Source organism: Poecilia latipinna, unplaced genomic scaffold, assembly GCF_001443285.1.
Source record: "Poecilia latipinna isolate Pla-1442-1.1 unplaced genomic scaffold, P_latipinna-1.0 Scaffold598, whole genome shotgun sequence".
NCBI lineage: Eukaryota > Metazoa > Chordata > Actinopteri > Cyprinodontiformes > Poeciliidae > Poecilia > Poecilia latipinna.
The window spans coordinates 69,682-88,197 of record NW_015113214.1 but is presented as its reverse complement, the minus strand read 5'-3'; the positions used below and the strand labels follow the sequence as shown (position 1 = coordinate 88,197).

The 18,516-nt window shown below is 37.5% G+C and overlaps 1 protein-coding gene across 1 annotated transcript in view; it reads left to right on the top strand.

The window, feature by feature from the left end:
• prmt3 (protein arginine methyltransferase 3) overlaps positions 1-18,516 on the top strand; it is a 59,723-nt gene that overhangs the window by 9,076 nt on the left and 32,131 nt on the right. Inside the window, exons 10-11 of the mRNA XM_015042639.1 lie at positions 2,571-2,670; positions 14,565-14,643. Of these exons, the coding sequence (XP_014898125.1) occupies positions 2,571-2,670; positions 14,565-14,643 (179 nt within the window). The remainder of the gene's footprint in view (positions 1-2,570; positions 2,671-14,564; positions 14,644-18,516) is intronic.

Genomic DNA, 18,516 nt, shown 5'->3' with positions numbered 1-18,516 from the left:
CAGGGTTTGCTGAAGGGAAAGGATGTTTTAATTTTACAGACCAGTGACTTGCTGTTGAAGTGTGTGTCAGTGTGCGGGTTATGTAGCAGGTTCCCCAGCAGTGAAGAAAGATGCCCTTAATTCTCGCTCGCTCGGATCCTTTTTCACACTTTTGTTCACATATAGACATAGTGACAAAGAGACACCATTTAATATCAAGTGATGACTTGGTGCATAACTTTAAAGCTGGTATTTTGTGTGTGTGTGTGCGTGTGCGTGTGTGTGTGTGTGTGTGTGAGTGTGTGTGTGTGCGTGTGTGTGTGTGTGTGTGAGTGTGTGTGTGTGCGTGTGTGTGTGTGTGTGTGTGTGTGTGAGTGTGTGTACTTCCTCTCAATGTTAATATGAGGATTCTAATTAAAGTTGTGCCTATTGGCTGGGCAGGAGCATCCATCTCCTGTCTCTGCTCTGTCAGCAGAGTTTAAATGAAAAGCTTGATGTGTTCCCTTTTTCTCAGTCACTCTTCTAATGGGTAATACTTAAATCCTGTAAAAAAAATAAAAAGACGGGAATTCAAATTTTAATCCAATTTATTTATAAAAAGCACTTTTATATTAGTAAAAGTTTAAAATAAGCAGAACTAAAACAGTTCAGGTCTCCCTTGAAAAAGGAAATTCCTGATTTAAAGACAAATTTAAAATGGAAATGTCTGAAAGTTCATCTTTATTCTGAAAAGTGTCTGAAGCTGCTGTAAAGTGTTAATAAACCCATATAAACTGTCTAAGTAGGTTTTTATTTCAATAAAATCAACATTACATTTACTTTATTGATCTCAGATGGAAATGAAATGTTGTTCTAACTTATATTAGTTAAAAATTCTTTCAGAGTTTTTGTAGATGGTGATGTCTGTGGACAGGAAAGATTTCCTGTAGAGGTCTGTGCTACAACAAATTTGAAGAAGCCTCTGAGTAAAGACTGTTTTCTATGATAGTTTCATGAAAAGGTTTTCTATCGCCCACAGATCTATCTCAACCTGTTCAAAGAATCGTAATAAATCACTTGTAAAGGATATAAATAATTCTCCAAGAATTTTGAAAGGAACAGTGTTTCAACGGAGGTGATAAATACAACAGGATATAGTTTTTTGATACATTAAATTCTATTTATTTTGGTTAATGTAGACTGAAGACAGTCTTTAAAATGCATTTCTGCAAATTAGCAGCTTTAATCTGAAGATCCTGTCCTGTATTTCATCAGGCAGTAACACAATCTGATGAAAGATTAAGTTAAAACTTTGTGTTGAAGTATTAATCCCTTTGCTTCGTCATGTAAGCCGTAATGAAAACAAATTGTATGACATGGTGAACATTTTACACGAGAAAGCAATTATTTGTGAACATTGTTCTCACACCCCCACAAATACACCGAGATACTGACTCTGTCCCCAGAGTCCTGACATTGTCCTCTAAATTACCCCAATAATGAGATTACAGTGATTCCTTCTTGTGAAAGGTGGAGGAGGCGGGACAGGACGCGCGGGGGGGTTATGGGTGCAGGGGCGAGTGTTGGATTCTGGGAGGAGGTGATAGCAGCACTAGAGGAGCAGCCAAGATGGGAGAGACAGTTTAAGATAAGGATCGTTGCTGCAGAAATGCTCCCTGGGCCTCTGTGAGTAATTGTTCTGTCCTCTGTAACATTAGCTGTCACGATAATGGAATATTCACAGAGATTGATACCCAAACGGGCCGCTCAGAAAGGAGGGATCATTTCAACGGCAGCGGTGATCTTACGGTTCGTACCCGAACCAGACATATTGCTGGCTCATACTTACAGTTTTGTCCTTTTCATGTCTCTGTTTCAGTCTGAAGAGACTTGGGTGCAGAAGAGTAAAGATGCTGACTGCTGATCAATGAAAAGTTTTGAAAATTCAAAAAAAAGAAAAAAAGAAAAAATAAACAGAATACTTTCATCATATTTACTCATTGTTTAGACTGCTACCATTGTATTTAATTTGCTGTCACTCCAGCTGCATTTCCATTACAAATGTGCGCAAAACTTTTGATATTCCACTAATGTAGAAAAAAACAACAAAAACACAATTTCACCACAGTTGTGTTTCCATTAAATAAGAAATGCAATTTAAATTACTCCTGAATAAGTTTGTTAAAGCGATAAGTCATTTAAAAAATCATCTTCCTACCACTTCCTGTTGTCTTCTTTGTCGTTTCCGCCAGTAGTAACATCCGGCTGTTCACATGACTTGTGCGATGTGAAAAAAGTGTTTCTCTTAGTCATGGGATAAGTTTTATGTTAAGATGTTTGAGATGAAATTTACCAAAACTAAACATATCAAAGAGGCTGCAGTAAAAGCCTAAAGGAAAAAAAAAATGTTCAAGAATGACAAAACTCTGGTTTTATCAAGTTTCACCAGTTACTTTAGTTTAGGACAGTTTTACTTCCTGTGATGTTTTTAGTTGTTTAACACATTGAGATAGAAGCAACTTGGAATAAAAGTTCAGATAACGATTTGGTATAATGCCTAAACATTTTTAGTGTTTGTGCAGTTTCTTACTTTTCAACGCGTCTCCTTGCAGGTCCAATCAGCTGGAGAACATCATCACTCTGATTAAAGGTCGCATAGAGGACATCAAGCTTCCTGTGGAGAAGGTTGACATCATCATCTCAGAATGGATGGTCAGTACAGTTTCATTTGCACAACATAACTTCCGCTTTTACACTCTGTTTAAGTCTGCTACATTTAAAATCGATAATTGCAATTCCTAGTCCTCTGAATTAGAATTCTGAATTGATCCAAAATGCTCAAAGAATTTGTGAAATTTGTACATCTTTGCAGCTTTTATTTGCAGGTCTACTTCATATCGCATTATGCGTACACTCCCCCACCGTGTGCATTTTGAATAATTTATATATATATATATTTTTTTTATGTAAGAAAAGACCTAAGCTAACCTAATATTGGTAATTTAAGTTACAGAATTTTATGCCAAAACCTTATACAATTGTTTCAAATACATTTTCTATTTGTTTACTGTCTTTTCCTCTTTTCTGTCATAGAATTTAAACTGAATTTCTAGGATAGAAAAATTGGGTTCGGATTGGAAATCGTTTCCGAATAGAAAATTGTTTGAATCAAAAATTGTTTCTGGATCAAATAGCTACCTTAAAAATCTGAATTGAATCAATAGAAATTGAAAGATTCTTATCTCTAATGTCTGTATCACCTTCAATATTCTGGAAAATGACTCTTCTGTCTATTCTTTTCCTGTTTTATCCACAGTTTTCATTCCACGCTTGTTTTAAATTTTTAGGCACGGTGAGGCACAGTAGAAAAAAAACTGAAACTGCTGCTTTTCAAGTTGCTTAGCAATTTGTTGCTAGGTAACCAGAAGTTGCACAGCAGGTTGTTGCTAGGTAACCAAAGAGTGAGTGAGTTAGTCAATGCCACCAACCTTCCTAAGCTGGTCAGAGGTTGAGCAGCTAAAGCCTTTCCTCTGCTTACATCCCCCAGAATGAGTTCAGTGAATATTCGATCAGATCCATTATCTGTCATGCGTCTATCACAATATAGATTATTGTTTTTTGTCCAAACTAAAGTATAAAGATGTAAACGGGTAAAAACTTTAAATCAAAGTGTATATTTAGCTATGTTTAAACATTCCTTATCTTTAAAAGTCAATGCTAAGCACTAATTCTGATAGGCCAAGGCACGTCACCCCACAAGCCTGCGAAAGTGACACGCCTTGAACGTGGCGTCATAAGAACAGGAGCTAAGTTTGTCCATTAGCTCCTCCTCTGAATAAATAATCAGGAAGGCCAGTCTTCCATCCTTTTGATTGCCATTTATCTGCGAGATGCTCCGTGGCGATACAGCCAAAGCCAAAGTTGAATGCACCACTGAATTCATCCCTAATTCATGAGCGTCCCGTATCTGTCCCTCCTTCCCCTCCCTGCCTATTCATTGTGATACCCCAGGGTCACAAGCACAGGTCGCCAGCCAGAGCCTTCCCATCCTCTCGTGGAGGAAATTGAAATTCGGAGGCTGACATGCCAGTGGAGCAGTGAAGGATAGGGGGCGTAATCTCTGATGACACTGGCTCACTGAGTGCTAATAAATCTAAGAATTCCCCAGTCACTTCTCATCAAGGCGGCAATGGCAGACATTTCTCAGAATGGCTAAGACTTAAAAAGCTGCTCTCTGATCTGTCGGCATGAACAGGAAAAATGACAGTCGTCTTAGGAGAAGTCGTTCTGACCAGTTTCTTTAGAGTGTATATAACTTTGATGACTTCAGGTCATGTCTTATTAACGGAGAGTCACTGTGGATGGGATTTCTCTACTGTTTGTCTTGTAATTGTTTTTATCAGTTGTCGAAGCATTAGATCAATCAAAGGATCCGTGTTTGTAGAAGTTTATCAAAATTGCACTTTCCAAAACTTTCCAAAATCCTCAGTTTGCAAAATGTAGGAATAGCAAGTGTAGTTTAGATGATGAAAAAAATAAATACATTTTGAGTTTCTTTGACTTCTATTAACTTTGAGTGTCTTTGAATGTGACCAATTATGCTTCCTTGAACAGGCTAGGATAAGTCTGTGGGCTGTACAAAATATGTTCATTACATTTTTTGACAAAATTCGTTCTTAGATAATGAGGTTTTAGTAGAGCTCAGCTTGGGTTGCTAGGTGACGGGCTGGGGTTGCTAGGTGACGGGCTGGGGTTGGTAGGTGACGGGCTGGGGTTGCCAGGTGAGGGCCTGGGGTTGCTAGGTGACGGGCTGGGGTTGGTAGGTGACGGGCTGGGGTTGCCAGGTGACGGGCTGGGGTTGCCATGTGAGGGCCTGGGGTTGCCAGGTGAGGGGCTGGGGTTGCTAGGTGACGGGCAGTTCCTGCTCATTTGTGATGTTCTGACGGTTTTTGAAACTGATCATTTTCCAGACACCAAAAAGCATGAGCTTATTGACAAAACCAGACTGAGTGTTTTTTTAAGCTCTTGGGCTTTTTTTAGAAGCAGTAGAGACCCAAATGGAAGAATAAAGCTTCGCAAAATTTACTATAATCCAACATCCATAGACACTCGGTAGCCTTTAAGATGGACCCATTAAGGATTCATTACCAGTTTCCATATATGGAAGTGCTTCCCGTTTTAAGGGCTGCTCTTAAAATGCTCTTTATGTTAAGAATTATGTTTTAAGATATCATATTTGCTTTGTGGAAGGGCCCAAAAATATGATTTCCTTATGTTTCATACTTACTTTATATGGTCATGCATTGTCTGTAATCTAAATTTGTTAGCATAGCCAAATATAGAAGAAACTTTTAGAGAAGACTGTTAGATTTATTTTGTCACCAAACTGTAATAAATTAGAACTTTGTTCAATTAATAGATCTGCACATTCATGCTTGCTCTATCTAGGGAGTCATTGATTTATTCTCACAGCAGACGCCATCATTTACTTGAAAATATGAGCAGAACAACAAATAAGTCAATCACGTTCTTCGGCTTGAAAATGGAAGACGTGTAATAATAAAATCAGCAGAGCTTTGAAAGATGGACTTTTTGGAGAACTTGCAAATTAATGGATTAGTGATTCTAATGGGGAAAAAAACTACTAAAGGTGTACTAATGCTATAATCCATCCAACCAAATTCTTCTGGCGCTTTCATTTTTAAACATGTTTTGCTGACTGTATAAATAGCATCGGATTTCTTTCACTTTGTAAATAAATTTAATATTCAGGGGGATAAATGCTTGTATAATCTGTTTTATATTTGGTACATAATAAGAAAAAAAACTAAATGGCTCTCATGTTAGTGTGTTCAACATAAATCCCTGTTACAGAATTAATATAAAACGATTCAGTGTTTTCTGAGAAGTGACTGATCTTCTCATTTAACTCTAATCACATTTCTGTGATTATGACCACATTTCTCAAAATCTCACACCATTTCCCTTAATGAGATTTTAAAATGATCAGTTTTTTCCAAAGGTTCTGCTTTTTAGCCACATTGCAGTTTTGGTTAGGTATAAATAACTGTAAAATCACAATATTTATATTTTTCCTGATTGGCAATCAGTTGTTTAGTTAAATAAAGAATTTCATCATAACCAAAGAAAAACTACTAGTTGAATAAAAATTAAATTTTACAAGTGTTTTAACACTTTACACTAGAGAAGCAATGATCCGATCTATATTGGTCCCAATATTGAACATTTTTTTAGTGTGTCGGTGGTAATATGTGAGGTTCATAAGGACAAATTTATTCACTCTAACTCTATGCTTTGTGCTCTGAGCGACATCATGCTTTACTGTACATTATATTTAAAATTCCTAATAGCACTTTCTCAACCATTTAAAAGGTTTGTTGTAGTTTATTTTTACATGTTTGACCAAGGTTATCAATTTTTGTTTTGGTCATTTTAAGACTCGTTATTTTATTTAAATTGCCCTGTCTGAGCAAATTAAAGTTGTTTTTACATGTTTGACGAAGCTTGTGAAGCTATTGGTGTATTTAAGTGTGCTGCACTGGGGCAGAGTTATCAAACAAATATGTAATTCAGTATATTTATGTCTTTATTTTAAAGAAAGAAATGTTTTAAGTCAATTTAGCACTGATTTTTCTACATCGGTCGATACTAAACCTCAGGTATCGTTATCAGGTTTTATTTTGAAATTTACTTGTAATTAATAATTAAAGATGCAGAAGAAACAAGAGGGTTGAATCCCGCTGTGTGTCTAAGCAGACAGACGATTGTTACAGGGCTATTAGACCAGATATTTGACGAATGTGATGTGTTTGTGGAGGTGGTGGAGGAGAAAGGGGGAAATGAGGGTCTGTCTCGTGGAGAGAGTGCCTTCAGCAGCGTCTCTGTCATTTCATAACTCACAACATTGATCTGCTCTCTGTCTCTCCACGCCAAAAAAGCAAACAGTTCAGAGAAGATAAGAGAGCGCGGGATAGCGCTGTCAGGAAAGAGGGAAGCGGAGTTACCCAAAGGCCAAATTAAGACTGTCGCTCCAAGATCAATCACAGATGATGGCTGATAAATGACATAGATTTATGAAGTAGGAAACTACTTTCCAAACTTTTCTTGTGTAACATTGGAGTCACTAATAGGCTTGTCACAATAAGCAATAAATCAATTAATTGCATGATAAATTGAAACAAACTTAATAATTTCTACTTGGATGCTTTTTTCTCTACCAATAATTGTATAATACGTCTTCAGACTGGTGCATTGGTCTTAACTAGCCTCAGTTTTATTTAGAAACTTAATTATTCACCTTACTTGTTGTTTCTGTTTTATTTACTTTGGATATTTAAGATGTTTTCCAGTTGCAGTGTTAAAAATTCATTAAAATTTAAAGTTTATTGTATAGTGATCTTTGAGCTCAATAAACTTGCATTATTATCCCATTATTACTATTACATCACTTGAAAATGGTCTAAAAACAAAAATGTCGTTCATCCCAATAACTTCTGGGACAATTTATCGTTATTGTGACCGGCCAGGTTACTAAACTATTTCTGATGAAAGGGAAATATGTAGTCTAATGAAAACCATAAATTAAATATGTTTGATTTTCTCAAATATATTGTAATGTTTTTATTTATTTATTTTTTTCATTTTTCCCACATTCAGTCATGTAGAGTACATGAGATGTTGCAATCTTGTTTGTTGTTGTTGAATGCAACATTATTGCAGTTTAATTGAAATCTATTTTTATAGACTTTTTGTAATTTTTCAGTTTAATTAAGCAATATATAATAGTAGTTATAAATCCTGAGCTGCAAATAGGTGGGAGTCAACTGCATACTGGACATAATTACTTTTTGTTGAGTATTTACCCACTTATCAAAGTTTTAGTAGGTTAACAACATAATATTACGCCCAGGTTTTACTATTTTTTTAAAGGTCTGGTAATTCAATCAATCAATCAAGTTTATTTGTATCAGTAATAAGGCAGTTCAGAGTTCACATCTTAAAAAAAACAAAAGTTAACAAGTTTGTGAACATATTGTTCACTGTAAGGTTATTTTGGTCTTTATTTACTCACCATGAGCTAAAATAGTCTGTAGCTTTAGTAATGTTTTTTTTCCAGTTTCATTAAACTATGAAAACAATCAGGAGGAAGAAACTTTCTGTCACTAGTTTAGATTATCCTTCAGGTTATGTTAGTTATGATTCAAAACAAAGTATTCCTGATCTGAATATCTGTTTGGTAATTCTGTGAAGTCTAGTTAATGGAAACTCTTCACCTTTAGTCACGTTATGCAACAGGAGCCTTAAACTGTCAAAGAAAAGCGAGACATTCATCAGTCATCCTGTCCTTCAGACTGGTGGACTGTCACTCAGACGCTCACACACAAACGCACGCACGCACGCACGCACGCACGCACGCACGCACGCACGCACGCACGCACGCACGCACGCACGCACGCACGCACTGTTACTGAGTCACAAGTCTGCCTAATTAGGATTTATTGGCATACTTCCAACCTCAAGACTAAACTATTATTGATATTTTTTGCAGTACAAAACTTTAATCGTTAATTTTTGCTCGGGTCTCTTATAGCTCTGCTGTCAGTCAAGTCACACTTCAGAAGAGACTGTATAGAGGAAGATGTTTGATAGTCGACCCAACATATCATTGGTAAAGTTGGACTTTTATCAGTGATATGATGGATGAGACACAACTGAGATTAGAGGCAACAAGGATTGTTTTAGACGTTATCCGCTTCCAGTTGGTGGTAAAACACAAGTGGGAATGATCATTCAAGGCAATCTTCTCTGCTGGTCCATAATCCATATCAGACACAACAACTTTGTGAACTCATAATTTGATCTAATCTTAGGAATGTTGGCAAAACGAGAGCAAAGCAAGTTTGTTTTTTCCTAAATTAGCATTTAATAACATTCTCTTTCATAGTCTTTTTTGGACATTTTTGTCTACAAACTTATAATTCAAGATTTAACTTTATGCCATCGTTTTCCTGCTTTTGCTTAGATTTTTGTGCTAATTAAGAATCTGATCATATATGTTGGAATGGAAGAGGAGCACAGAGACGGGGCTGCTTCCATCAGTATTCAGTGAAGCGTGAAACAATCCCGTCTCCCCCATCCAGTCGTGTGCTGCTCCCACACAGACACGTCCACTCACACACAAACACACTCATGCGTTTTATTCAGCTGCTTTTGTTTTGATCGGCCCCTCCTGGGACCGGACGTGATGATGATCTGCTGTAATTGAGGAAGATGAGAGCTGAATGCAAAAGGAGAGCGGGGAGGCAGTGAAAGTGAAAAGTGCTGACGCTGATTTTTTTCAGACACTTTCTCCTAAAGATTGATGACATTTTTGTTCATTTTTCTTTGAATAACTCAGAGTTTTAAAGTTCTTCTTCACGGTGCAGATACCCGTTCTTAAATAAGCAATAAAAAACACATCATTGCAAAAGAAAGCACAAAAATAAAAGTGTTTGCAATTTTGTGTTTATTTTTGTATACTTAAAATGTGTATGTAAATGCCAGCTCCCCTGTGGGAATGTGTTTTATATGCTAATGCTAATGTGTATAAGCTGTTTCGGCCCATTGTCATTAGGTTTTCATTAGGCGCTTTTATGGAAATGCACAGTGGCTACACTGCCTTCTGCCAAGGGAGCCATTGGCCCACAGTCTGTGTTGTTTAGCCATTCAGATGGTTTATTGATTTCAGGAAGTATTTTTACAAAAACAGTCAGTTTACTGATGGATTTAAATAATATTACATTTAAATTGATTATAATAGTGGAATGAGTCTTTTCTCCCAAGGAGTTGGTTATGTTTCCATTATAAATGTTGAAAAAACACAATTTGGCAATTGCTGTGTTTCCATTAAATAAGAAACAAGACTAAGATCACTTGTGAATAAGTTTGTTTATGGGATAAATCTTTAAAAAAACATGCCACAACATCACCCTCCAACCACTTCCTGTCGTCGAATTCTTCATATTTTGCGCCAGTGTTAACATCCGGTTGTTGATTGTTAGCAAAAAAAAAGTGTTTCCATTGCAGCTTTGCAAAATAAACCAGAATTTTTCATAAAAAAATGAGAGTTTTTTTTTTCTTTTTACATTGGCGTGTATCCAGTAAGAAGATTTATTTTTGAAATGTCAAATTGTTTTATGGTAAATATTTTTAACAACTAGGTTAACCAATCAGAAGTAGACTAAATGTAAAATGAGAAATCTTCCTGAAAATGAATGGACTGTTTTTTGTTGTTGTTTTTTTTCAAGTAGAATCATGAGATGAAAGTCAAAATTCTCAGAAAAAAATCAAAACTCTAAGAACAGAAGGTTTGAATTGTTTTTCTTTTTCTCTTCAGTGACCCCAATCCGCTTCAATAGCATCACATGTTCATTACTGGCTAATTATTCTTGATATTTAGTGTCAGAACACTGATGCCCCTACATTTCCTCATGTTTTTTGTTTACAAAGCAGATGCATAGATTAGGGTTCTGTGTAGGACGTGTCTCTTTCAGGATGTCCAAGGAAGATTGTTGATGATGAAAACAAGGTGCGACTCTGCTTTCAGGCATACCTCTTATATCCTCTTTCCTTCATGAACCAGTGTCCCGTGAAATTGGGCTCTAAATTACGAGACCGTGTGAAGGTTTTAAAAACGATCCACTCAGTTGGTAAGGACGTTGACTGGACCACAGCAGTCAGCAGTAGACAGTCCGTGGGCCCGACTTTGGCTTGGGTCTGGTCCAGCGTTGATAAAAAGACAGAATGTTTCTCTTTATCACCTCACAGAGGATGAGATAGCTTTATCAGCTTCATCACTGTCATCACTATCAGCTCCAGCCCATGACAGAGATGGTGAAGATTTTGATGTTGGGGTTATAAATCAGAGCTGTTTGACTTGGTGTGCGCTCCTCCTTCCAGTAAAATGTTGTCTTTATTTGAATAATAAGGCTCTTATCTCACTGAGTTACTGTTCTGCTGCCCACCACATTCTCTCACTATCGCCATGTTTTGCTCTTCCCACTCTCCTCTTTGTCTTTAATCATATATCCTTTCACACACACACACACACACACACACACACACACACACACACACTCGCGCCCCTCATTTAGTTTTTATCTCCTACCCTGGCCCTCACCTCTCCTTGTCCCTCTTTCCCTCCACTCTAGAGAAAGTAGAGCTATTGGATTCCCAAACGCAGCTCAAGCCATCCTTTTCTTTTCCATCAGACTGTTGAGTTGAGGCTAAATTTAATCAGCTGTCTCACTATAAAGCTGTAAACATCCAGCTTAGATTGATCTGCTCTCTCGTATTGAGGTTGTGGACTATTTCCTCAGCTCCACAACCAGCTAGATTTAATCAGATCCCTAAATTTCAACAGACTTTAATGACTTTCAATAACCATTCATGGCATTCTTGTAATAAAACAGGAACTTTGTTGTGCCAAGTATCACTTGATCAAGCTTTCTGCTTGTGTACTAGTTTGAATCCCTGAATTTAAACATATTGTTGTTCATTTCAAAGTCAAGTCAAGTTTGTGTTGTAAATTTCAGGAACAAGGCAGTTCAAAGTGCTTTTTCATAAACAAAATATCTTATTGCCTACAAAACCAGCAATAGACATTAGATTTTGTCACCAAAACCATCAATCAAATATGTTGATCAATGTTGCATTTATTGCGAATCAAAGGCAACTTTAAACATTTGGAGTTTTAGCCTTGATTTAAAGACTGTTATCCAGTTTTCTGAAAGTTTGTTCCAGTTTTGTGGTGTATACTATAGTTTTCAGGCGATAGAAGACCGACTTTGTAACCGTCTTTCTGTGACTCTGAAAGCTCAGAGTCACCCAGATTTTAAGCCTGATCTCTAATTTCTAGCAGTAACAGCTGAAGTTGAGTACTGACCCTAGATCATGCCTCTTTAGGTCCAAAGATGATAACTTCAGTTTTATTTCTGTTGGTTACTTCGCTTAAAGCCGCCATTTTGAAAAATGCTGCTAGCATTTAACACACAGTACAAAGTGGTTACTTTTTTTTTCTCTCTGTTGCTCTTGATGAAGGCGGACACTTTTTTCTCTGCTCCCTCCCTGCCCATGCCTGCCCTGCTTGCTCTATTTTTGTCCTGTCTTTTTCTATATTTTTGGAGCCCTTCTTTGCACATCATCCAAATCTACAAGTTATGGATCTGGTCAACCGATCTCTCAATGCAATTGATCAAATTTTCGACGAGAAGTCTGGGCACAGAGAGCCCTCTTGTCCTGCAGGGACAAACCCGGCAGGATTCGCCCTGGATTTATTCATGATAACAGGATTTCTGCTGTTTGGAGCTTGTGGATTCCTGGATTATCGACAAATTTGTGTGGGACTTGGCCAAACTAGCAAACACTGTTGGTGTGGACAGAGATGAGGACTCTTAAACTCACTAACGAGTTGGAATCGATCTTGGAGAAGTTGCTAGTTTCGGTTCAGTGGAACGACCAAACTAATTTGGATGATTGGGAACTAAGATGTATCGGAGAGACTTTAGGGAGATTGAAATTTATAATCTTCCCGACCTAAGACATTCTGTTTATGAATTGGCTTTCCCTGTGTGGCCTTGGAAGGGCTGCATATTTCTTATCTCCTTGAAGATATGTAAACATAACTGTCTTCCCACCTCACCCCCTCCTGTTTCCATGGAGCTGTGGAGCTGAGCGCTCCTATGGACATCATTTCTCGATAACAACACATCTATCGGACTCTGCCAGGGGTCAGTAACGTGGTTTCATGGCCCTTTGACGTCGCCGCCTTCACTCATGTCTTTGTTTTGCTCTTTGTTTTTTCTGAATGTTGCCATCTGCCCTAATGGTCCTTTTCTCTTTTTTGTTGTAGTTTGTTAGAAACGGTGGAGTACTCCCTATTTAACCCAGAAAATGATTATTTTAGTTTATTAGTAATATTAGAAATTGTGGAGTACACACTAATTAGGTCAACATTATACAGCCCAGAAATGGAATCAGCTTGGTTTATATTACTTTTAACCCAGAAAATAATTTGGAATTGTGGAGTACTCACTTTAACCCAGAAAAGGATTTAGATCAGTCACTCTTTAGCTTATTTTATCAGAAACTCACTATTTAGATGTAGAGACCAGAAGTCCAGAGGAAACTTCCGGATCAACATTGTTGGACTATTTTTCAGACTCCTGTTCTCACAACCCAGAAATGGAATTAGACCAGAGGAAACTTGGCAACCCTGAACAGGAGCTCCTAGTTTACATACTTTAGATCAACAATAGATTCTCTCCTTTCTTTCATTTGTTATTTTGTTTGTATTTCCTTTTAAGTCATATAAAGCACTTTGAATTGCCTTGTTGCTGAAAATGTGCTATATAAATAAAATTACCTTACCTTTGTACGTTTTTTTTTATTTTACAAAAGTCCTGGCAGTTTTGAGTTTTTTCCCTGCCTGAGGATAATGATTGTTTTTAATGCCAGTTTTGTTTTATTGAGACTTCACAGCCCATTTTATTTATTATTTTATTTAGTTTGGACGTTTACAATGTCTTCCAGTTCCAGTGTTATGTGTTCTTTGGAAATTAAAGTTTATTTTTGAGACGGTGTACTTGCATTCATATTATATTGTTATTATAATAGTTGGACATGTTTTTAAGGTACAATATTGTCGTTTATCAAGATTAATTCTGGGACAATTTGTCATCACTCCATCTCATCCCAGATGGAGACATGTCCTCCCATAAGTTATAGCAAATATTTATTTTGGACTGAAAAAGAGCATATTTTAGGCTGAACCTCTGCAGGAAAGGCTGATCTGATTGGTTTATGCGTTTGCTGGGGGGCACCAGGTAGAAAAAGCCATTTGTCAGCACCATCCGCCACTCAGGCAGGAGCCTACGAGAGGTGGGCAGAACTCAATTTCAGCATTAATGGAATAATACCACGGTTAATGTGCCGTCTACTGGAGCAGAACACAAGGTCAGCTCAGGATCACATTTTTAGAGATCTGATCACGTGGATGCAGCACCCAATTCACAGCTACTGCTAATTTAAGTGTCTGTGGTAATGCTGAATTTAAAACTAAATATTAAGTCGTTCATTAATCATCTGCCTTGAAGAACCAAAGCTAAGTCATGTTTTAAATAAAGTTAAAGATAAGCTTGTTAATTAATTATAATCTTGTTTATCTCATGATTAAGTGCCAGTCTGACTTTACAGCCAATAATAATGTGGAAACTAAAGATTTTTAATGACTTTCGGAGGATTTTTGATCAAAACAAACCCGCATTAGTAACAATCCTAGACGAAAGTACGATGGCTTCACCATTACTCTACATAACCTCAGATAGATTGGATTATCTGGGATTGTGCTTAGATTATTCGTTTTGAACCAATAGAAATGTTACATTAATGATAGATTTGTACATCAGACCGTTTTAATAAAAACTGTAAAAGTTCCGATTGATTAATCCGATCTTGAAGTTTGAGTTGCGTTTTCCTTCTGTTCATTTTTGAAGCTCTAAAATTAAGTTTCATGTAGTAATCATGGATTTTGTTTTTTTTAACACCAGGGTTACTTCTTGCTCTTTGAATCCATGTTGGACTCTGTCCTGTACGCCAGAGACTGTTACTTGGCTGACGGTGGTTCAGGTAAGTGGTATAAATATTTAATGTTTGTGTTTTGTAAAATATAAATAAATATTTAATTTGTTTGACTGCAACTAATGTTACATTTTTCAGTTTCCATTTGCTATAGAAAAAAGACAAATATTTTGAGGTAATAAAATATTTGTCTTGTGGTTGGAACATTTCTAGATGTGTTCATGGTGAAAATGGTAAATAACCTGCACTTGTTTAACGCTTTATCAAGTCGGAGGACTCCAAAGCTCTTTACACTGCATTTATAAATCATACAGTAATAGTGGTAAGCTGCATCAATTTCAATTCAAAAATACTTGATTGATCCCAAAGGGAAATTAAATAATAATACATTATCCACCCCAGTTTATTGGTCTGTACACACACTTTTTGCCGTTTAAGAAATGACAAATGCTGGGCCAATTCCCTCGGTTGTTCATAGAACGTGTCATTATTCATAACAATAAACTACAACGCCTAGATCAGCAATTATTGACCCAATGTAAGAGTTTTGCTTAGTCCTCTCTTGCACCTTGACTCAACTGACAGAAACCAAATTGTAATTACATCCAGAGAGAAAACATGTTTTTACCAAAACGTTTCCAATTTTCTCAGCTTTAATTTAAGTTGTATTTTATACAAATCTGACAAGAAATAAGGACTCCAGAACCATTTTTGACAAATTCTGGCTCATTCTGCATTTTAACAGTTTAGTTTTGTGGACGTAGTAATGGCGCCTGAAGGTGAGCAACAGTAGCGGTTAATGGGCAATGTCCAAGCCAGTAATATATTTTGATGGCTAAGACTAGAGAAAGTGAACAAAATTAAAATATAATTTATATTCACAGTCGTTTAGCTAGATCGCTGTAGGTTTTGCCGCAGTAGCAGCTCGTCTTAAATCTGTCTACTGAATAAAAAATGGGTATTTTTAATGGTGAACATGAGGTGATATAAAGAAACTCAAAGATATTAGCTTGACACACTTTGAAATTCATTTTTTCCTTTGTCATCACGTCACTGGCACAAATTTAATGGTTTGTGCCAAATGTGACCATGCTGGGAAACGGTTCCACCTCACCGCCTTTACTGGCTCCTGGGGACATGAGAAGGTTCACACACACACACACACACACACACACACACACACACACAGGGGCAGCCAGAATGACAAGCACCTATAGAGACAAATGTGCATGAAAAGAAGATTGGACAGGTGAGACTTGACCTGAGTGGGACAAAAGTGTGCAGGCCAGAGGTCTCTTCAGGTTCTTCATGACTTACACGTTGATGGCCTCAGCTCACTGTCACTTCCTGGGTTTAAGGCCTAAGCTTCAAATGGTTAAAGGTAAGGTAGATATTATTAATATTAGAGGTGTGCCGATCGATCGGCTGCTGATAATAACCGACTGACTTCCATGAAAAAGTGTATGATCGGTGATCGGCGATCACCAAAACCGATCACCTGTGTCTCACTTCGCAGCCTGTACGTGCAGCTCATCTCCTCTTCCCTTCACACTGCGCAAGCGCGCAGCAACAAATCCTAAGCGATGCTATGTGGAACGATAACGCTCCGAGAGCGAATGGGGAAGTTTGTGCGTTTTGGTGGAAAATTACCTCCGGGGTGAAGCAGGTCAAAATGCATCGACACAATGAATATAATATGACGTTTAAAAACAAACATTTGACGGAGTTTGGCTACATCGAGGCTCACAGCAGGAAAAAACGACATCCAGAGCGATCAGACAGCAGGTAAAGCAGCGCACACTACCAATGCTCACCTGGATGAGCGTGACGGTCAGAAAGCTTTCATGGCGATTTTACCTGGAATTTTATGGATTATCGTTTTCTCAGTGCAGAAACCAGACAGTTTCATATTTTTTCATCCAAGTTTAATTAATCGTCCTGAGGATGTACATCGGAACATGAAACTTAAAAAAGGTTATTTTTCATGTGTGTTTACAAAAGAAAGTACATTAACTGGCAATTTTGCAAAAACAAATAAAAGTTAACCTGATCAATAATCAGAGCAACTTTCTTTATAGTAGAATAGTAGTTTTTAGTGCAAATAACTTGTATGTAATTTTTCAGCAAGAAATACAAGCTAATTCATTTTATTGGTGGATTGGTTCCACTGGCAGATTTTCTTACTTATGGAAAAAATGTGTTGTTAAAAGTAAAGTTTGCCAGTGGAAGTAGAACGTTTTCATCAATATTAAGGAATTGTTGACTTAAGACAAGCTCCTATATCTTACTGGAAATTTACTTGTAATCTAATTTTGTCTAATTTCAAGAGTACCAAAATATTTTCACTATAAAGTAGGTGAAATATTTGGTCAGACTTTGTGTTTTTTTTTTGCAGTGTAACCAAATAAAAGAAAATCATGTCAAATACATGCAACTAAACAAAGAGAGTTTATTAAAGAAACACAAACTGGAGACATTTCAGATTCAAAATAAATCCAATAAATGATGGAAACTTTGTTAAATCAATATTTACCACATTATCTTCAAAATAATAAAATGTTTGTATGCAGGAAACACTGTTTGTTGGAGGAGATCCTCCATGTTGGATCAGTTCATCGTCTACAGGCCACATAAAGCTGAGTGCAAGAATTGCAAATCCATTAAGTCACTGTGCTGCGTTGGATTTCTCCAGTTTTATTCCAAAGCGTATTTTTAGATTTGAAGTGTTTGTGCACATGCCTGTGCTGAGTTATTAGTCCTGCCCTGCAGCGTTGCTGCTATATGTGTGTTTAAGCTACATTAGAGCAGAGTTACAGCAGCTCCCCCATTTTCCCCACAACATTAACTTCCCCTTCATCCTGAAATGTGTCCCCACATGCCTGGCACAGTACAGTGTCCAGGGAAAAGAGATCTGTTTTGTACCACACCCCCCTCCTGCACTTTCTTTTTCCTCTTTTACAGGCGACCAGTGGGATGGGGGGTGGAAAGGGGGCAAAGACAGCTAAAGTACAGGCTGGGGGTGAAGGGAGCGGACCGCTTGACAAACGGGCTGTGAGCAGCGAATCGAGAAGGACGCAGATGTCAAAGCCATGAATCTATTGACGCTACCCTTCCTCGTTTTTCCGTATTTCTGCACATTACGCCTGGGTTTGGCGCTTTGTCGCTCTCGCTTTCTTACAGATGGGCCTGTCCCGATTCTGCCTACTCAGCACCTATACCTTCACCCGAGTCGCACAATTACTCACTCGGATCTGTAGTCAGAAAAACATGAACTGACAAAGCTTCTGTTTGCGTGTGTAAATAATTGAGTGCATCATCATTAACTGACCCTGAGTGGTGATACTCAGGGTCAGTTGTAAGTTGTCTGTCATCATCCTTTCACTCAACATGTTCACGCATAACCTGGGATGAAAAATAAAATATGATAGATACTTTTTCTCGAACCTATATAAAAAGACCACAGACAACGTATATGAATTTCATAGACAAAGCTTTTGCAAAAGAACTCTCCATCAACAACCTCATCAGCCGTTCACAGAGAATTCTGATCTCCTTCCACGCGAGCCCCTGTTTTATTGTCAAAGCAGAACAGCCAGAAAAAAAACAACAGAGGTCGTAAAACATTTAACCTAAACAAACCAGCAACTCAGTTCCAGGTGTGATATCTGATCTACAATCTGAGCCCAGTTCAGCTCTAGGTCAGACTGTCAACAAAGAGGGAGGATAAACAAGAGACAAAATACGACTGCTCACAGGCAGTTAGGAGGTATTCTGGTTGATAAGAATTAAGGTCTGGGAAACACAGAGTTAACTGTCTCACATGAAGATGAAACAGTCAGTCGTAACCTCCAGGTCAGTTTATACACACATAAGGAAGAAAACACTTTAAACTAAAAATCACAATAATACTGATTAACATTA